Below are 21973 nucleotides of genomic sequence, written 5' to 3'. Positions count from 1 at the left end.
GCGCCGCCAACGCAGCCTCGGGCGGGGGACGCCGCTCGCCCGGCCCCGGCTGGCGTTGGGGGACGGGCATCTCTAGGGACTCGCGGTGGCTTTAGATTCTAAGTGGAAGAGTCTGGAGGGAGGCAACGCGCAGGAGAAGGGAAACTGTGGCCCTTGGCCGGCTCTGTCCCCTGCACGCCGCCCGCTCTTCCCCCGCGCAGCCTCGCAGATGGTCTGGCCCACTCCGGCCTCAGCCCACGTGGGCTAGGGAGCTAGGAGCAACCGGCGAGCGGGCAGACAAGTGGGGTATCTGTGCTGCGGGGCAGTTCGCGCGGCCCGGCCAGTCTGGTGGTCCCTGCGAGAAAGACCACGAGGCATAGGCCTCGCCACAGGTAAAGCGGAAGCCGCCGGAGCGCGAGGGGCGTGCGCCCTGCTGGGGTTCGGGTCCGGCCCTATACTGCTGTAGGCCGCGCCCGGGGACCTCTTGGCCTTTAGGTCTTCAATTAAGGGTGAATAATTTCGTTTTGTTTTCTTGGCAGATGAAATGAAAACGCAATCATGTTGTTTATTCGCGCGTTTTGCGGAGGATGCGGAAGGAGGGCCAGCATGTCAACGGCCTTCCTCCGGAAGTTCGGTTGGGGAACTAAAATGGCCTAGGGAGGGCGTCAATCAGTAGATGAGAGGCCCCTTATTACGCAGCCATCCTCCCACCCACCTTTCATCTCCTGATTTCATTTATTAGCCTTACACAGGTCGAAATCTTGAACCCTCGCCAAAGAATATTTAAGTGCCAATTCCTAACGAAATACTAAGGCACGCAGTTGAGAACTAGTATATGACATATTTTAATGGACTTCAGAGTTATTACAGGTTTTTTTTCTTTAACTTTAACCTTCCTGATGAAAAGGGTCGTGTTAGAGAGCTGATCACGGGGTAGGGCTTTTATACACATGCGCAGATGCTTTACCGGGTTTAAATACTGTGTAAGCAGATGAGCTAACCGTAGTTGCAACTGATTCATTTCCATCCATAAAACATTGGAGCAGTGCAAGGCTCTGGGCTAGAGGGAATAGTCACTGGGAGGGTGGATCCAGAGATGAGACCCAGCCCTGCTCTCGTGAACGAACAATTAATCAACTGTTAAGAGGTATACACAACAATGAAATGATGATGTAGTGAAGATAGTGCACTTGTAAATAAAAGCAGAAGGATAAACATTAGTTGTTTGCATAAAGATCTTTTAATGAATATGGATAGAATTCAAAAGCAAATCGTTCTAATGTGAGAGGAGTTTTAATTTGAGCCTTACTCTAGAGGCTTCAGAGTGGGTTTGGGATTTCAGGAGTTTGCTTTAAAGTAGGACATTGCTTAGACAAACTGAGAAGTCAGAACACTTTAGAGCTTAAGAATCACCTTATTGTACCCGTAACCTTTTTAAAAGTTGTCATTTAAAGAATGGTTATTGAACCCCCCATCATGGGCCAGTCATTGTGCTGGATCACGGTGAGAAACTTAGTCTTGATGCAGCATAACAGGTCTTCTGGCTTCCAGCTCAATGCCCTTATGACATTGCTGTGCAGAGAATGAATATTGTAGGATTGAAGGGAAACACGGCAGATTTGGAGACTCATTTCCCACCAAAGTTTAACACAAGTCACCTAGCCCACAAGGCTATTTATTGTAAATACTTTTTTCCTTTATAAGATCATTTCAGAATGACAGTGAGACATTTCACTTTTATAAATTCCTTTCAGGAGACTTCCCTAAACCACAAATCTCTAAGAGGAGGTTAGACCCTCAAGCATTTATCTGGTCTAATTCAGAGCATAAAACAAGCTGAATTTCAGTATAGAGAGAAATCAAAAAGTTGTATGCAACAGTTAATTCAGAATTCATTTATGTTTGGTTGTGTAATCAATAATAATATTGATGATGGCTAACATTTGTTGGGCATTTTGCATATGCTGGACTCTATGCTGTATTTTATATGGATTGTCTTACTTAATATAAAATAATATGCACCAAATTTACCCTTTAATTAAGCTGGCTAAATATAAAAGTCCTTTCCTGATAAAAGTCTCTTTTAAAAACAACTGCTTTTTCGGTCAAAATATACGTATATTCACTGCTGGTTGCTTATTATTTCTGTCTGTTCATTTTGCTTATTAGTTTTGACCCCTTTTTTTAAAAGGCTTTTTCTTTTTTCCTACAAACAGATTTTGGCAAAACTGGTTTTGTTCAACTGTCTTTTGAGGAACAGCTTTATCTGTGTAATAATAGGGCTCAACCCTGAGAATGAAGCAAGAAACAACCTTCTAGATAGCAATGATAATATTTTATGATTCATTTAAGACTAAGTAGAATTCTTCCTGTTTTTATTTTGTGATTAATGTACATACATAAAATGCATCTGAATAATTCAGTGTTATTTTGTTTTATTTTTATTTTTTTGCGGTACTTGGGCCTCTCACTGTTGGGGCCTCTCCCGTTGCGGAGCACAGGCTCCGGACGCTCAGGCTCAGCGGCCATGGCTCACGGGCCCAGCCACTCCGCGGCACGTGGGATCTTCCCAGACCGGTACAAGAACCCGTGTCCCCTGCATCAGCAGGCGGACTCTCAACCACTGCGCCACCAGGGAAGCCCTCAGTGTTATTTTGATCAGCAATCTTCTTAAATGTCCTTCAAACCAAATTTCAAGAGCACTTAATTGCATCACCTGTTTTCTTTAAATATTAACAGGTTCAGCTGTAATTTGAACATTTACAGATTTTTGTTTTAATTGTTTTTCTTACGCCACTGATTTTGCTTTTTGTTTTTAAATTGCAAAGTATATCTTTATTTTTCCAGTTCAGAAGTTCCTGTCTTTTGGTTTGTAACTGAAACTGCCTTGTTTTGGGCTTTTCCTGAGCTTAAAAACATCTGACTGCTTTAGGGATCTAAATTTATTAAACTCCTTTTAATTAGAAAAAAATAATTTGCAGTTTATCTTTTTGTTGTTTGAAAACTGTTTTAAACATTTAAGTAAAATACGTTTCTCTTTTTTGATAGTTATATATTTCTTTTGTAGGCTACTTTAAGAAAAATGGCCCTGCTAGCCCAACAGATACCCAGATGGCTCAACTCAATTAAGTTGAGTAGCTTCCTTACCGCTATGCAACTCAGAAAATGTTTTCCCAGAGCAGGAAAAACATTGTTGCCTGGCTTTTTTGCTCAGCCTCAGCTGTCCTCTGACGATTGCTTTCTCCGGTCGGGGTTTAAGACTTATCGGACTTCCTCTGTGTGGAATAGTTCCCAGTCTACCAACTCAAGTAGTCAAGAGATTAAGTGCGCCCCAAACACTCTGCTTCCTTCTGTGAATGAGCTGTCACAAAAGATACCCAGCTTTGATTCTGAACTGTCTCTAGAAGGTAATTTTCAAGTTTCAGAAAATTCCCCTTTGCCCCACTTCGGTAGATTGAACGACTACCTGTTTACATTTTGTTTGCCCGTTTCAAGTCATACTTTGTGCCAGGAGAGAAAAAGAACAATGCCGCTTCTATTCATTTGCTTCTATTATGCCTCTATTTTACTAACTAAGAAAAAGTTTAGAGATTAATATGTATAAGAATGTTTTATAGCTACATGAATAACACTTTCTAAGTTCGTTATTTAGATTCTTTAAAAAAAAATTTTTCTGGTGGTAATTAGGTTTATTAGGATTTAATTTACCCTTTTCTATATACCTAGTTAGGGTATAATTTTACCCAAGTAACAGTCCTCCTTTTTGGGTATACGGTCTTATGAATTTTGACATAATGCTTTTAGTTGTGTAACAGCCACTACAAACAACATATAGAACAAAAAGAACAACAAATAGCACATCCCAAAAAGCGCCCTCATGTAGTTTTTTTTAGTCAGTCTTCTCCCTCCTGTGCTTCTCGTTCTAGGCACATTCCTATGCAAGGAATATTTCACCGTAAATGAGATAATATTAGGTTAAGTAGAAGACGACAGCAAGCAAGCTGGGGGGTAAGGGCAGGGAGGGGTGGCTGGCTATGAGAAATGAGAAAGGGTAGTGATTAGAGACCAAAAATAGAATAAAAAGTCACGGCCCTGATTCCTTAGCCTAAGGTAGGTTACAGTTACCAGCATCTTCTATACTTAAGGGTTTGACTTAAGACAAACCAAACCTCAGACTCAAGGCTATACTAGAGAGGTCATGTCCTTGGCAAAGGATTGTAGGTGATAGAAACAGAATCATAGAAGTCCTCTTATAGACATATTTGAGAATAACTTGGAGGAGAAGGGGTTGGATCAAAGTGAAGACACTTCAGGATGTGATGACTTGAACCCATACAATTCAGGCTGGTATGTTGTACTTTTGGCCAACTTAACAAGCTGTGGTAAACTCGATCTCTTTCTCAAAATGTACTTGAAGGTCAGTTGGTCTTTAGCATTCATACCTGTTGATTACAAGTGAAGGAAAGGAATTTTGTACAGGATTTCACCAACAGATTTCTTATCTTGGAGGAATAGTAGTTGATATCTCTAAAGAGTCTTAACCTTACCTCTTAGAAGGTAGAAAATATATGGAATTTTGAGATGTCTAATTCAGAAATGATGCCAAGATTCAAAAAGAAGAAAACTAGGCAAGAGGCTGTCTTTACAGAAAGAGCTTCAAGTGTACAGATTGGAGAGCTAACTCACTTCTCCTTTTCCATATCCTGGCTGCAAAGGACTGGACGATTTGCCTCCATTGTCTCCATTGCAGCCAATTTCCGAGGAGGAGGCCGTTCAGATTATTGCGGACCCTACACTGCCCCCTTCTTCATTCACACTTCGAGACTATGTGGATCATTCTGAGACTCTGAAGAAGTTAGTGCTTCTAGGTAAGTCTGAGTAACCTACACTTATTTTATTGCCTTACTTTTTTTTTTTTTTTTTTTTTTTGCAGTACGCGGGCTTCTCACTGTTGTGGCCTCTCCCGTTGCGGAGCACAGGCTCTGGACGTGCAGGCTCAGCGGCCATGGCTCACGGGCCCAGCTGCTCCGCGGCATGTGGGATCTTCCCTGACCGGGGCACGAACCTGTGTCCCCTGCATCGGCAGGCAGACTCTCAACCACTGCGCTACCAGGGAAGCCCTATTGCCTTACTTTTAAAATTAGCATTTTTAATCTTTATCAAAGTACATACACATGCATAGAAGTCAAATAGTGTGAAAAGGCTTCTAGTGATAAACCGCACTCCCAGCTTCATCCTTCCTGACTTCGCACCCCGTTCCCTAGAGTATCTACTTTCCTAGCTCTTTCTGTTTGTATTTAACCTCTAAATGTACATGTAATTGCTTATGGTGCTGTTGCTTGGTTCATCAGTTTTAGACATCAGTTAATCTCTTACATGTACACATACTTTTCCCTTTCATTCTCTTCAATTCTCCCAATAGGCTATATTAACAATGTTGAGGTTAATCATTAGTCACTGATTTCATTATAATTCTAAATATTGCTCGACTGCTGTCTAGGAAGTGTGCTATGATTGTTTTCCTTCCTTTTCAACCTTTCATTTTCTTGGAGTTAACAATTGCTTTGTTTTTCATTTGATTCGTTTTCTTTCAATTTTCCTACAACTTCCAATGGCCTCTCAGGACAGTTTTTCCTACAGTCAACCCTATCAGATGATATATTACTTCCATTTCCCTACTACCCTGACCTTCCTTCTGGAGCCCGCTATCCTCCTGATGTGGATGGTTTCTCTCTAGGCTTGCTCCATAACTATCTTAGCTTGTTGACTGGGAGGATGCTCCGAGATCTGGATGGTTGAAGGCAGCCAAGAGATCTGCCTGCAAACTTAGGTTCGTCCTCTTATCAATATTTTCAGTCTAGCACCTTATTGCTACTTTCTGCTTTTCCCATTATCTCTGGACCTGGAACTTCTCTTATTTGATTTTCCCAGATAAGAAACCTCCTTTGGGGGATTGAGAGGAACAGGATGGGCAAGGGATTATCTCAGATCCACTGCTTCTCTCATTGCTTAGTCACTGCCTTAGTTTTCAGTGAAAAGTTAGGAGCTTCCTGGCTTGATAGTCTTCCTTTCAGCAGTGCTGCCCTGGTAATCTCTCTAACATTAGTGCTCTTTCTAAAATGCGAATCTGCCTATGTCAGTGACCTCCGTGAAATCCTTCTAAGCTCTTCCTGGTCTGGCCCTTGCTTAGCCTTTCAGCTTCACTTGCTTGCCACTTCCCTCCTTTTTGTTGGCCAGGTCTGACAACTGGAGAACTTAACTCAGGTTCAAGTAACTTCCCAAATGTCTTCTCTGACCCTCCAGATAGAGTTACCCTCCTCTGGGCTCTTTGCATCACCCCCTGCTTACCTCAGTCCTAGCAATAATAACACTATTATAATTGTTTACTCATCTGTCCCTGTGCAAGTTACTCAAATGTATAGGGAATGGCCTTTGTTCTCAAGAAGCTTCAGGTCTTCAGGAGCATCTAAATACACATACATAAGAATAACAGGGGCTTCCCTGGTGGCGCAGTGGTTGAGAGTCCGCCTGCCGATGCAGGGGACACGGGTTCGTGCCCTGGTCCGGGAAGATCCCACATGCCGCGGAGCCTCTGGGCCCGTGAGCCATGGCCTCTGAGCCTGCGCGTCCGGAGCCTGTGCTCCGCAACGGGAGAGGCCATGGCAGTGAGAGGCCCGCGTACCACAAAAAAAAAAAGAATAACAAATCCAAAAATGCAAGGTGAAGTGATAAATTCCACACAGAGATACACATAAAGTGTTCTGTGGGTTCAAAGGAGAGAGAAAGATGACATCTGCTGCAGGCATGAAAGCTCAGGGCTTTCCCAGCCCTGTGAGAGGTGCCACAGGTAATGCCAGATAAACGTGAGACCCCTGTGGTCCCTACATTTAAATAAGTCACAGTATACCTAGAGCTTTGAAATATGTTTCAGCCACTCCTTCATCTGTATGCTGATACTTCAACAGCACGTCTTGGCAGTAACTTAAATAACAGTACCCTAGAGGAACCATGATTGCATTGTTAAGCAGTATTTTTGAGGACTCAAGTGTCCTGGTTCTTCTCTGCTTCTCAGATCTGTTTTCTCCCTTTCTCTGCTTGTTCTTTATCCCAGGAGGCTAACCTCTGCACTCGGCCTCCTTTGCCAGCTGGCTTCTGGGCAGCTTCAGCAGTGGGGGGCACTTGTAGGAGAAGAGGGAGGGCAGGTGGGAGTTGTTTTCCCTTTTCCCTCCCAGCCTTGGGTCATGGAACTGCCTTGTTCCATGGCAACAGCTCCTACTGAGCAGCCCTTTCTTTATAGCTTCCGGCTCCCTCTGGGTTCTCATAACACTCTTTCCTCCCTGTCCCTTTAGCGCTAGGGATGCCCTTGTTTGTTCCCTTGACTCTGCTCACACCACTGTACAGAGTCCCTTCATTAAAGTGTTTTTCATTTGAACTTTCTAGGACAACTACTGTTGCCTGCCAGACCCTGATTGATGCACTAAGTATGTGTAACCATAACTGAATACAGTGGTAATTATAGTTACTGAACTGATGGGGTAAAGCCAACTTAGGCTGTGGTCACCTAGAAGTTAGAATCATGTATTATTCATTTTTTATATCCGCATAAGTGCCTGGTCCCATGAGAGGCATTCAGTGACTATTTTTTCAAGTTAATGAAATCGTGAGTAAGCCCAAGTATTTGTGCTGACAGCAGTGTGCTCTCCTGGTGAGATTCTGCTCTCCTGTTGCTGTTAAGAAGCAGCTTTTCAGGAATTCGATTTCAGCACAGTCAGGGTGTGACGGCTCATGCTGAGTGAGGCACTTCAGCACATGTCATCTGTAATATTGAGTTAAGTTTGGAGTCCGAACCCTGTATGTTATTTTCAAAGCATCCCTTCCCACGTTTATCACAGATTTTTGGAACTAGTTTCTATCTTATTTATCCATCCATCGAATAATTTAATTTATTTTTCTATTAGTATTATTTTTAAATTATAAAATAATTACATCTAGTTGTTAAAAGTGCAGACTGTGACAGGAGAAAGAACTCTTACCATCTCTACATTTCTAGTTCCACTTTCCAAAGGTAACCACTGTCACCAATTTGTTGAGTACAAATTTTCTACCCAAATACATACATTACCCCACCTTTTTCTATGCAAATACATGTATTACAGAAAGCCATACAATGGCTTGTGTAGTCATACTTAATATTATTTTTAAAATTCTGTGTTTTCTTCTAGTAGCTTTAGAGTGGTAGTAATTTCTATCTGAAATTAATTTTTGTATCAGACATAGAAGGAATTATTATTTTTCAAATATATAGCTAGAGATCCCATTATATTTTAATGAATAGTCCATCTTTTCCCTCATTGATTTGAAATATCCTTATTGTATACTAGATTTGTAGTTCATCCTGGGTCTGTTTTTGGTCTTCGTTCTGTGTCTTCATTCTGTGTGTATGTGTGTGTGTGTGTAATCTGTTTTTCTGTTCATGATCATCTTATATCAATACCTGTTTTAATATCAAGAAATTTGGGTTTGGAATTATATTTGGATCTAATAATACATGGAATTATAATTTATTTTTCTGGTTGTAGACACCATTAAAAAACAGTGCTTTTATTTCATTGTTTTTATATTTAAGGCTGTAAAGTTGCATCTAGAAATCGGTTTGAAAGTTACATTTTAACCTGAAGAAATATTTTTAGCAATATAAAATTTAAGTCTAAACTAAAGTTTTACATTATTTTCAAATGTTTATTTTAAAGATAAGGAATAGGCCTTTCCTATTCATGTTTAATTTTTAAAAATCAGGTAAAAGGAAAAAAGCGAGAGAATAAAATGCTTAGTTTTAATGAGAATTTTGAATCAAGGGTTACTTTGATTCCCTGCCTAATTAACGTGAACATCGAATTATATCCATAACCAAAGTAAAATAACAACTTGCTTTCTCCCCCTTCTTAATCTCTCCTGTCCCTTGTCTCATTTACTTAGATTACCTAAGATTCTAAGGATATGTGAAGGTTGAAGGTGGTATACTTTCTGCTTCGTTTTGTGCTTGAGGGCTGTATATGTTCACCTGCTTCATGCAGACATTTCTTGAGCTCCTTCAAGGTACTTGTCTTTATGCTAATAAAGCATAAAGAAAATACAATGAGTAAGACACAGGGTAACTTTTATTCCTTCTGTGGAGGGGATCAGAAACAATTTTTTAAAATAATGCTTATAATTAAAGAAATGATAAACTTCAAAGAAAGTAACAATTCATAGGGTTTGTTACCCTGCAGAAATTACCAGTTAATCAGTTACTGTGGAGATCATTAGGGGCACATAAGCATCCTGCAAACAATATTCAAGAAACCATCGGTAAAAATGATGATCCTAGGTCAATATGACGTAGTGAATTTGTTTTGGGTGGAAATTTAGCCCCAAATGCACTGTTTTCCTTTATACATGGCTTTGAAATAAGTACTACATTTTTTAAAATTTTATTTTTATTTCTGCAACCAAATTAGTTTAAAAATATTTAGAAGTTTCTATTGGCCTGTCTCAGGTCTCCTTGGGATGGGTTGTTGATCTCCATCAGTGAGTTCTTGTGTTTCTGTACATAAAGTTTAATGGCTCAGCCAAGCAGTTCTCTTCAAATGGTGTTCGTAATTTATTACAGGAGTGGATTTATCCAAGATAGAAAAACATCCAGATGCAGCCAACCTCCTTCTGCGACTGGATTTTGAAAAAGACATTAAGCAAATACTCCTGTTTCTTAAAGATTTGGGCATAGAGGATAACCAACTGGGAACATTCCTGACGAAAAACTATGCTATTTTCTCTGAAGACCTTGAAAATCTTAAGACCAGGTAGGGCTTTTAGAATGATTTTCACATAATCCTAGAAGTGGCTACGAAGAAATATATGTGTAAGTTATTTTTTTAAGTCTCAGCAGCACAAGGATCTACTGAGGTAATTAATGAATGTGAATGTTATTTTTTTGTTATGGACCTTCTTTGATCAAAATTAAGTATCTAAATCATTTCTTTTGTTCAACTACCCATCATTACTTTTATGATTTCAACTTAATGCTAAGCCAATCCTTTGGAAACTGGGATAAGTTTTTTTAAAAATCCATTAACCATGGCTAAATTATCTGATAGTACACTTAAAATTATGAAAGGCTGATCTTTTCTGTTGTTCTTTCTGGACAATTTTTGATGGTAGACATTTGACCTTGTTTTGGCAAATATTGTATAATTTGCTTAATCATCTCTGTCTATTTTGGTTTTTCCTTTTTTTCTTCTTTAAATAGCACTTTTATAAACATCTTTGTACTTCATTCAACATTCAAAGAATTTATTGCATCTGTGAGAATTGATACAGTGCGATAGTATTGATCTGTGAGGTAAGAATCCTGCTGGGCATTGGGCACACCAGAGAGTGAGACAGAGTCTGTGTCTCATAAGTTCACATCTTGGATTTATCATCACCCCCACCTCTCACGTAAATTAGGTCTTCCCAGATTGCCTGAATGAGAACACTGTTCACCCCGCTGCCCAGATCAGAAATACTGGTGTTAACTTTGGCTTCTCTTCTTTTATCATCCACATCTAATAAACTACCAAGGCCTGTTGGTTCTATTTTTATTGCTCTCAAATCAGTCAATGCATTTCTCTTAATCTTCACTTTGAATACTTTACCTCAGGTCCCCATCATTTCACGTGAAGAATACCGCAACTGTCTCCTAACTAATCTGCCTCTAATCTTCTCCCCCTAGACTGTTCTCACACCGGTTTCAGAGAGCTTTGCAGTTCCTTGAACTATCAGAGTCTAGTCTCTGAACTAGGAAAAAACAGAACAAAAAAAACTACATTTCTTATATTGAATAGTTTGAACCCTTATTATATATGCAAGGCACTTAGATAGACACACTCTCTCCCTTCATGTGACTTACAGTCTGGTGTAATATAGACAGGCTATTACAATACAGGGGAGGGAAAGAATGATTCTAGGAGACTCAGTCTGACATGTCTAGCTCTGCTCCTCCCGACTGTCTGGAACGCTCATTCTCTCCCCATTTAAAAACTAACTTGCCCTTTTGCTCAAGATTTAGTTCAAGAAAGAATACATACCAGGAGGTGGAGATCATTGGGAACTGTTTCAGAGGCTGCCTACTGCACCATTATTATTAATATCCCCATTTTACAGGAGAGGCACAGAGAGGTTAAATAATTTGCCCAAGATTACCCAGCTAGTGTAAGTGGCAGTGGGATTCAAATCCACTTAGTCTAACTCCAGAGTCCTGGCTACTACACTGTACTGTCTCCCTACGTTTAAATCTACGAAGGAAACATAAGCTTAAAAGCAGCTTAAGTTAATTTGCTCAAGATCACACATGCTCCTAACAATTAAAGAATACTCTCATGTAATAGTATAGTCTAATGTTTCCGAAACCTGGCTGACTGCCAAAGTAAACTGGAGCATTTTAAAAAGTTACTTGGAAGTTTTTAATAGGTAATTTACCACATGTACTCAAAAGGGTATACAGTGAAAAGTAAGCTTCTCCTGGAAGAGGCAAAGGTATGATAATCTTTTTTGAACTTACCTTCTGGCTCTGGTATGTACAGCAGTCTTATTTTCTAGAATTTCTATAATAGCACTGATCGCATATACTTGTTTTCTTTTCAATGAAGAGAATTTGAAATGTATTAAAAAGTTGGTTGATTCTTTTTAAGAATTTTCAAATGAATAATCTGCATTTAAGTTATTAGAAATTTTCTTTCGGCTGGGCCTTATATCTTAATTTTTTATTGGAAAAGTTATCACAGTAGATAACAGTTTCAATAATATTTTTATCAGATATTGATCTTTCCTGTATCCAAAACAAAGGAAAAAAATGGTAATTCTCCTTCCCAACCTACATATTCCTGTCCCTCATCAGCCTTGCAAGACCCATCTGTGGCGGCAGCTACTATTATCAAGTTTTTTGTTCAACTAGCTAAGAATGTTCTATCATATACAAGCATGCATGTGTATCTATGTATACACATACACAAGAACACATGTACATACAGTATGTAGCATTTATGCATACCATTCTGCACCTCACATTCTTACCTTAACTCTATGTTGGGGATAGTTTTTATTGGCTCTGCCTATTTTAACCCTTTTATAGTTTATACTGTGGATGTGTCTAGTCCCCTTTTGGTAAACATGGTGGTGGTTTCTGGCTTTACTATCACAAAGAAGCTGCAGTGACTCCTCTTATGTATACATCATGTCACATATTGGTGTATATCTGTAGGATACATTTCTAGACGTAGAAGTTCTAGGTCAAAGGATATATGCGTTTATAATTTTAATAGATATTGACAAATTGTCCTTCATACAGGTTTTCCAGCTTACACTCCCACCCACAGTGTACAGAAGTGCCAGTTTCCCTGTTTTCCACACTAATACAGTGTCATCAAACTTTAGGATTTCAGTTCATTTCATAGATGAAAACATTGCCTCATTGTTTTGGAAATGATGTTTGGAGCATCAGATGTTTGGAGATCTTTTCTTTTTTTTGAGGATCTTTTCCTATGTTGAACTTCTGTTTTCTATAAATTAGAAATTTGGAACTTTAGAAAATTAGAACTTCTGTTTTCTATAAATTATAAATTTCTAAAAATTATAAATTTACTATGTTTATAGATTAAAAAAATCAATAATGTTATTTTATAGTCAAACTTCCTGTATTTTGCTACCTTACTTTGTTTCCCAGAAATTTAGCAGGAACTTCTGTTTTCTATAAATTAGAAGTGTCCTTTGCTATTCTTAATTGGGCCTTTTTCTTTTTTTGGTAAGCGTTTTTTTATATATTAACAAAATTAGTTCCTTCTCTGTGACATGTTGTAAATATTTTCCCAGACTGTCACTTGTCTGACTTGGTTGATGATTTCTTTTTTGCCTTGCATTTAAATTTTGTATGTAGTTAAATTTATCAGTTTTTTTCTCTCATTGCCTCTAAGGGACTGGTTTAAAGGGGTAATAGTCACTGAGTATAAAATATAATAAGTTCCAATATATGGTATAAAAGTATCGTAGTCATTAGAAGTAGGCATACCTGAGTTCAAGTTTCAGCTCTGTTATTAATTAGCTGGTGGTCTAAGACAAGTTATTTAACTCCTCTGAGTGTGTTTTTTCAAATGCAATGTGGGAAATTTACCTGGCCCACAGGGGGTTGTTTTGTTTTTGTTTTTCTGATGAGAATTAAACAAGATAATGTCCAAGGATATTTCAGGCACTTAATTAAACTGCCTTTTACTATGTTTATAGATTTTAAAAAATCAATAATGTTATTTTATAGTCAAACTTCCTGTATTTTGCTACCTTACTTTGTTTCCCAGAAATTTAGCAGGAAACTTCTCAGTTGTTAACAAAATACATATTGAAGGACTGCAGTAAAAATTATTTATGAAAATACATTCTCGGGGCTTCCCTGGTGGCGTAGTGGTTGAGAGTCCGCCTGCCGATGCAGGGGACGCGGGTTTGTGCCCCGGTCCCAGAGGATCCCACATGCCGCGGAGCGGCTGGGCCCGTGAGCCATGGCCGCTGAGCCTGCGCATCCGGAGCCTGTGCTCCGCAACGGGAGAGGCCACAGAAGTGAGAGGCCCGCGTACCGCAAAAAAAAAAGGGGGAAAAAAAAGAAAATACATTCTCAGTAAATGTACTAAAATAAAAAATTCCAGGAATTCCCTGGCAGTCCAGTGGTTAGGACTCCACACTTCCACTGTTGGGGGCCTGGGTTTGATCCCTGCTCTGGGAACTAAGATCATGCAAGCTGCACAGTGCAGCCAAAAAAAAAATTTCCTCTTTTCAGTCTTAGCCCTGCTTGATGGTCTTTCTTTGTAAAAAGAGTTCTGAATCCCATCTTTTCTTAATTTGTGTGTTTTCTATTCGTAGCAAAAAAACCAAAAAACTTAAATAGAAGCTATTTCATTTTTTTCTACCAACTAGTAAGTCAGATTAACTGAAAAGGGAATCTGTCTGTTAGCGGGTTTCAGAACTATTTTCTGTTTCCAGTTATAAATGGAAACCATTCTAGAGTTGGATGGATGCTCGTTTTGTTTTAACCGTATTTGGGGCCATTATTATAGAATGTTTTTACTTAAACTTTTTTTTGGTGTGGGAATATGACACTAGTAAATACTTATCGTATGTGCATGTGTTTTGTTTGTCTCTCTAGGGTGGCTTATCTACTGTCAAAAAATTTCAGTAAAGTGGATATTGCACAGATGGTCAGAAATGCACCATTTTTGCTGAGTTTTTCAGTGGAAAGACTGGATAACAGATTGGGATTTTTTCAGAAAGAACTTGAACTTGGTGTGAAGAAGGTAAAGAGAAGGAGAGAATTTGTATGTTTCCATGTCAGCTACATTTAGTAACTGTTAAATCTCATGTTTCTAACAGATACTTGGCCTGTATGAATTCTATAAATGCCTGATATTTTCTGTACAAGAATGAATTACCTCGCTAGGTTAATCATATAGCTATATCATTTTGTAATAATTCCATCAAGTTGGTTTCTCAAGTTTTATTCTGAGCACTGGTTTTTTCCCTCAAACAATATTAAGTTTATGTATTTTTGGGTTCCTTAGCATTTTTTTACTGGGTCATATTTTAAATTTTAGTTTTGTATTCCTAGTAATGCCTTGTTTTTTCCAACCTAGTTGAATATGCATACATATTAATAATAGATTGTTTTATAACTGTAGACTAGAGATCTGGTAATTCGTCTCCCAAGGCTACTAACTGGAAGTCTGGAGCCTGTGAAGGAAAACATGAAGGTAGGATGACTGTTAGTTTTTGAGAAATCAGCTTCTTTAAGTGGTTAAGTCCTCTGAAGAGGATAGATTTGCTCCCATCATCTTAAAGAAAACTAGATTGTAAAAGAAGTTATTTCTAAAAAGATAGACAGAGGAAATGATATAATAAATATCTAGCAAGCAGTTTATCTTAGTTTATAATTTTTTCACATGTCAACCAGGTGTTACATGAGTTAGTCTCCTTGCAGACATTGATACCCGTAATCCTAGCGGAGCAGGTTAGGTATCTGGATGGGACCTGGAAGCTGCTTCCTTTGCCCAGGGTGAGGGTCTGTGTCTTCGTCACCTAGGCGGGAGACGAGCTGTGGAGGCTGGAGCCAGAAGGCTTCTTTGAAGAGAGCAGTAGCCAGCATATTGCTCTCCTAGAACCTGTGCCAACTGCCAGCTCTAGATCTATCAGAGAACATACCAGACACTCCTTACTGTCCTCCCTCCAAGGGAATATGATAGAACCAGGGGCAGCTGACTTGTTAGTATACAAAGCTGTCGGAGTATTTGAAATTATTATATTAAGCCTATTTTCTGAGTTGCCTAAAGTGTTTCATACTCGGCCGTTGAAGACATTTTTATTGAGCGCCTGCCCATGCGCTGTGCTGGGGAGATAGTCCCTGCCGTTGTGGAGCTTACGGTCCAGTGGGGGGAATCTCCCGCGGAGCGATGAGAGGAACGGATTGGTCAGGGAGCATGGGATACTGTGAATGCACACAGAGGACCTAACCTACATTGGAGTTTTTTTTTTTTTTTAATCATCTCTGTTTAGAATTTTGACATGTAGTTTTTCCAGATGACATGCATAGGAGTGTGCTTGGGAGCAGAGGCTCAGAAAGCACTTTGAGAGTCTTACTGTTGGTCTGTGTGGTGTGGGGCCCATACAGATAACCTGCGCAGGCCTCCTGTGAGCACCGTTACTCTTATTTCGTAATTATGCTAGCTCCTTTTGGTGATCTTCATTGTGGTCATCAGGCTGTGATTAGCTCATCCTCAGGAGAGGGGTTTAAAATTCAGGTTACCCCAGAAGCAGGAAACTATGAACCCGTAAGGTCATTGGAATAGCCATCTCCAGATTTTTTTTTTTTTTTTTGCGGTACGCGGACCTCTCACTGTTGCGGCCTCTCCCGCTGCGGAGCACAGGCTCCGGACGCGCAGGCTCAGCAGCCATGGCTTATGGGCCCAGCCGCTCTGCGGCATGTGGGATCTTCCTGGACCGGGGCACGAACCCCTGTCCCCTGCATTGGCAGGCGGACTCTCAACCACTGCGCCACCAGGGAAGCCCCATCTCCAGATTTTAATGTCCTTATTTTAAATTTTGAAAGAATCAATGTGTCCCCTGGCATATTACCAAAATAACTATTTCTATCTTTCTCTTAGGTTTACCGGCTTGAACTAGGTTTTAAACATAAAGAAATTCAACATATGATCACCAAAATCCCAAAGATGTTAACTGCAAGTAAAAGGAAAATTACCGAGACTTTCGACTACGTGCACAATGTGATGTGCATTCCGCACCACATCATTGTCAAGTTCCCGCAGGTGAGGAGCGCATAGCTCGCTGCTCTGTAAGAGCTGTCATCGCCCTTCATCTGGAGCTGCTCTCCATGTGCACAGTCCGCTTGTGAAAACCCCTTGCTGTTTGTGAAGGAATCAGACCAAATGCAGTAGAGTTCTGAGAGTGGTATTAAGGTCACGTTTCTTTTTGCGCATCTTTTTAGCAAGACCACATCTAGCAAATGCAGTAGATGGATCACTTGTGAAAAGTTTACATCTTCTAGGGCATTCATGTACATCTCCAGAGGAGAAATGAGTGATGAATCTATTTCCCTGTACTTTGTAACCTAGTCCTCGTTCTGCCTTTGGAATCTAACGTACTCTCTTGTGTTTTTCTCCCTTTAAATTTGAAATAGATCACTTCCCTTAAAGGTCCTTTCAATTCTAAATGTACTTTTCCACTTAGTCTATCTAAATCCATTAGTTAACAAGCCATGTTATAATGATCTCCTACAAAGTATAAAACACTTCCAGTTAGCTATCATGCCAAAGCCATAATTATATTTTCTAAGCTAATTAGACTTTTTCCTGTTCTTTACTTGGTGAATGACATTATCTGCTTGTTCACAAGAATGTTAACTTTTTGAAAGCAGATCTTGTCTGATTTATACACTGCTGAATTCCCAGAGCCTGGAACTATAATGGGCCAATTAGTAGGCACTGGATAGATATTTGTTGAACACATGATTGATTGAATCTCATAAAAGTCATCCTTCTTTCCTATTTGGCATGTGAATAGACACTCAGTGAGTATTCATTGGATAAATGAAAGATTGAATTTCATTAAAGTGATTCCTCTACTCCACTTGCCAAATGTGTTCTTGATGTAAAGGTGGGCAAAGAACTATGACTTTAATATAACTGTCAGAACTAGACTGCATTTGGTGCAGTTCCCTCACAAATAGTAGTGTTTATGTACGTATCATACTTCACTCTGAATGGGCCCTTAATAGAGCATTTTTCTATTTCATCAAATGCATGTGTATTCATTATAAAAAGTTAGAAGCCTGCAGTTGTGAAAATTTGGCTTATAGAAACATTGTAAAGTAAGTAGTCTTCAACTTCCTGGTTCAGTCTTGGAAGGTTGTGGTTTTCTAAGAATTTGTCCATTTCTTCCAGGTTGTCCATGTTATTGGCATATTGTTGTTTGTAGTAATCCCTCATGATCTTTTGTATTTCTGCAGTGTCAGTTGTTACTTCTCCTTTTTCATTTCTAATTCTATTGACTTTAGTCTTCTTCTGTTTTTTATGGTTGAGTCTGGCTAAGGGTTTATCAATTTCGTTTATCTTCTCAAAGAACCAGCTTTTAGTTTTATTGATCTTTGCTGTCGTTTCCTTCATTTCTTTTGCATTTATTTCTGATCTGATCTTTATGATTTCTTTCCTTCTGCTAACTTTGGGGGTTTTTAGGCTCTTCTTTGTCTCTTTGCTTTAGGTGTAAGGTTAGGTTGTTTATTTGAGATTTTTCTTGTTTCTTGAGGGAGGATTGTATTGCTATAAACTGCCCTCTTAGAACTGCTTTTGCTGCATCCCATAGGTTTTGGGTCATCGTGTTTTCATTGTCATTTGTTTCTAGGTATTTTTTGATTTCCTCTTTGATTTCTTCAGTGATCTCTTGGTTTTTTAGTAGTGTATTGTTTAGCCTCCATGTGTTTGTATTTTTTACAGATTTTTTTCCTGTAATTGATAGCTAGTCTCATAGCGTTGTGGTAGGAAAAGATACTTGATACAATTTCAATTTTCTTAAATTTACCAAGGCTTGATTTGTGACCCAAGATATGATCTATCCTGGAGAATGTTCCATGAGCACTTGAGAAGAAAGTGTATTCTGTCATTTTTGGATGGAATGTCCTATAAATATCAATTAAGTCCATCTTGTTTAATGTGTCATTAAAACTTGTGTTTCCTTATTTATTTTCATTTTGGATGATCTGTCCATTGGTGAAAGTGGCGTGTTAAAAGTCCCCTACTATTTTTGTGTTACTGTCAATTTCCCCTTTTATGGCTGTTAGCATTTGCCTTATGTATTGAGGTGCTCCTGTGTTGGTGCATAAATATTTACAATTGTTATATCTTCTTCTTGGATTGATCCCTTGATCGTTATGTAGTGTCCTTCTTTGTCTCTTGTAATAGTGTTTATTTTAAAGTCTATTTTGTGTGATATGAGAATTGCTCCTCCAGCTTTCTTTTGATTTCCATTTGCATGGAGTATCTTTTTCCATCCCCCCACTTTCAGTCTGTATGTGTCCCTAGGTCTGACGTGGGTCTCTTCTAGACAGCAGATGTACGGGTCTTGTTTTTGTATCCATTTAGCCAGTCTGTGTCTTTTGGTTGGAGCATTTAATCCATTTACATTTAAGGTAGTTATCAGTATGTATGTTCCTATTACCATTTTCTTAATTGTCTTGGGTTTGTTTTTGTAGGTCTTTTCCTTCTCTTGTGTTTCCTGCCTAGAGAAGTTCCTTTAGCATTTGTTGTAAAATTGGTTTGGTGGTGCTGAATTCTCTTAACTTTTGCTTATCTGTAAAGGTTTTAATTTCTCTGTCAAATATGCATGAGATCCTTGCTGGTTAGAGTAATCTTGATTGTAGGTTTTTCCCTTTCATCACTTTAAATATGTCCTGTCACTCCCTTCTGGCCTGCAGAGTTTCTGCTGAAAAATCAGCTGTTACCTTTATGGTGATTCCCTTGTATGAAATTTGTTGTTTTTCCCTTGCTGCTTTTAATACTTTTTCTTTTATTTAATTTTTGATAGTTTGATTATTATGTGTCTCAGCATGTTTCTCTTTGGGTTTATCTGGTATGGTACTCTCTGGGCTTCCTGGACTTGACTATTTCCTTTCCCACGTTAGAGAAGTTTTTGACTATAATGTGTTCACATATTTTCTCAGACCGTTTTTTTTTCTCTTCTTCTTCTGGGACCCCTATAATTCCAATGTTGGTGCGTTTAATGTTGTCCCAGAGTCTCTGAGACTTTCCTCAATTCTTTTCATTCTTTTTTCTTTATTCTGCTCCCTGGCAGTTATTTCCACCGTTTTATCTTTCTGCTCATTTATCCGTTCTTCTGCCTTTGTTTGATCTGTAGTTCTTCTAGATCCTTGTTAAATGTTTCTTGTATTTTCTCCTTTCTGTTTCCAAGGTTTGGGATCATCTTTACTATCATTACTCTGAATTCTTTTTCAGGTAGGTTGCCTATTTCTTCTTCATCTATTTGGTCTTGTAGGTTTTTACCTTGCTCCTTCGTCTGTAACATATTTTTTTTGTTCTTTTATTTTTTTGATGGGTGGTGCTGTATTCCTTTCTTACTGGTTGTTTGGCTTGAGATGTCCAGCACTGTCGTTTGCAGGCAGTTGGATAGAGCTGGGTCTTGGTGCTGAGATGAGGACCTCTGGGACACCTCACTCCAATGGATATTCCCTGGGGTCTGAGGTTCTCTGGTAGTCCAGCGGTTTGGACTTGGAGCTCCCACCACAGGCGCTCCGGCCCTACCTCCAGCCTGGAAACCAAGATCCCGCAAGCTTCGTGGTGCAGAAAAAAAAAAGGAAGAACGAAAGAAAAAAAGGAGCAGTACAATATCAAAGAATAAAAAACAAAATAAAGGGCTTCCCTGGTGGCACAGTGGTTGAGAGTCCACCTGCCAATGCATGGGACACGGGTTTGTGCCCGGGTCTGGGAAGATCCCACATGCTGTGGAGCGGCTGGGCCCGTGAGCCATGGCCACTGAGCCTGCGCGTCCGGAGCCTGTGCTCCGCAACGGGAGAGGGCACAGCAGTGAGAGGCCCTCGTACCGCAAAAAAACAAAAAAACAAACTAAAATTAGAAAGATAAAAAATATATTAGGAAAAGTAAAACTATAATTGAAACTACTGCAACAAGGTAAAATAAAACCACAGCAGGAAAAAGAAAAAAAAGGCGGGGGGGAGGGCAGCAAGCCAAAAGGAGAGATCACTAACAAACCATAAAGAATAAAATGAAATTAGAAAAATAAAAGATTTATTAGGAAAATAAAAATATAAAAGAATCAACAACAATGAATCAACAAGTTAAAATAGAATCCCAGTCTAAAAGAGGAAAAAATAAAAGAAAAAAGGAAAAAAAAAAAAAGAAAACCTTGGTTATGGGGGTGGAGTTTGGGGGGCAGGACCCAGGCGCGTGGGAGTGTGACATTTGAGTGTGGGACGGGGCCTCTGCTTAGGACCTGCGCAGAAGGGGGAGGCAGCACGTGGGAAGGAGGGCTGTGGAGTGTGGGCTTCTGGAGTTAGGAGGAAGGGCCCTGGGTGAGGGTGTGTGGGTTTGGTTTAGGCCCAAGTCGTTGGAGGGGGTCTCCCAGTGTAGAGGTGGGGCCCTGTGTGGGGTGTAGGGGCAGGCCTTGGACTCTGCGCTTTAAGAGGGAGGCTCTGAGGGCAGAGGATTAGTCCTGGGAGCCCAACAGGCTTCCCGGTGCCTAAGTGGACAAGGAAGGCACTGGCCTCTTCCCTTACGTTCCTTCACGCCCCTCCCCCATCATCTACCCCAGGGTCTCCCCCGTCGCCGCTGGACCCCTAACCGTGGGTGGGTCCCGCTGGGTATAGGAACTCCTCCCCTCCCCCAGCCACCCCTCAGGGGTGCCGGTCCCGGAGGTCCAGCCTTTACTTTTGCTCCCCCTTCCCTCCCTCCCACTCCCTCAGGACCCGCGCGGCTGGACCTCCTTGGTGGGCAGAGGATCAGGCCCGGGATCTCAGCAGGTTCCTGGGGGCCCAAGTGGGCGCGGGAAACCTGGCCACGCTCCCTTTTGATCCTCTACCCTCCCAGTGGTTCCCCAATTTCCCCCTTCCGTCGTGGGATCCCTTCCCCTCCCCCAGCCGCCCCTCAGGGGCACCAGTCCCGTCCTGCCTCCACTTCTCCTCCCCCTTCACACGCCCCACGTCCTACCTGGTCGCTGGGTTTTCCTCCCGTCCCCTTAGGTGTCCGTGGTCCCCCACCGGTGCCTGCTAGGTGACCTCGTTGTGAGGAGATGCGAATTCCACATCCTCCTCGTGCGCCATCTTGACTCCGCCCCCTCAATTCTTTATATTTGTTAGCCTATTAAAATTCTTAGATAAACATTTTTATAGTTCATCTTTCAGTGCACAGTGTTTTTTAAAACTTTTTTTTTCTTTTCTAGGTATTTAATTCAAGGTTGTTTAAAGTCAAAGAAAGACATTTGTTTCTTGCCTATTTAGGAAGAGCACAGTATGATCCAGGAAAACCTAACTACATCTCTTTGGACAAATTGGTATCTGTGCCTGATGAAATATTTTGTGAAGAGATGGCCAAGGCCTCAGTACAGGACTTTGAAAAATTCTTAAAAACTCTTTAGTTTTTGATAGATGTTAAAATGTAATAATGTAAAGTGAATGTACATATGAATAAATATATTTTAAAATAAATACCTCAAACCTCAACTGATATCGGAAACAATTTCTTAATATTATAAATTTGGGAACACTTCTGGTAGATGTTTCTTACAAGTTCCTGGTAAGTTAATTCGTCTTTGACTCAATCAATTCCTTCTTGGGAAGGAGAGAATTAAAATATAGCAAGCTTAGAGAAAGAGAGTCAGTTTACTAGGCTGGTGTGTTGTCCTT

General features: G+C 40.1%; 1 protein-coding gene across 6 annotated transcripts; it reads left to right on the top strand.

Moving 5' to 3' along the window:
- Nucleotides 1-177: 177 nt before the first annotated feature.
- Nucleotides 178-21790, top strand: MTERF3 (mitochondrial transcription termination factor 3). Of its 6 annotated transcripts, XM_019925103.2 has the most exons (9): nucleotides 194-371; nucleotides 519-1126; nucleotides 3047-3386; nucleotides 4695-4847; nucleotides 9629-9818; nucleotides 14183-14330; nucleotides 14712-14783; nucleotides 16191-16352; nucleotides 21511-21790. In XM_019925103.2, exons 3-9 carry the CDS (start codon nucleotides 3062-3064, stop codon nucleotides 21703-21705), a joined length of 1245 nt encoding a protein of 414 aa, XP_019780662.2. In that variant the 5' UTR covers nucleotides 194-371; nucleotides 519-1126; nucleotides 3047-3061; the 3' UTR covers nucleotides 21706-21790. The 6 variants fall into 6 exon arrangements, with proteins under 6 accessions (XP_019780663.2, XP_019780662.2, XP_004320768.2 ...); XM_019925104.3 differs by lacking the exon at nucleotides 14712-14783 and having other exon boundaries at nucleotides 178-371; XM_004320720.4 differs by lacking the exon at nucleotides 519-1126.
- The last annotated feature ends 183 nt before the right edge of the window (nucleotides 21791-21973 follow it).

The sequence above is a fragment of the Tursiops truncatus genome, chromosome 17, assembly GCF_011762595.2.
Source record: "Tursiops truncatus isolate mTurTru1 chromosome 17, mTurTru1.mat.Y, whole genome shotgun sequence".
NCBI classification, from domain to species: domain Eukaryota; kingdom Metazoa; phylum Chordata; class Mammalia; order Artiodactyla; family Delphinidae; genus Tursiops; species Tursiops truncatus.
Note: the sequence above shows the minus strand (reverse complement) of the source record. Positions and strands in the feature narration are given on the sequence as shown.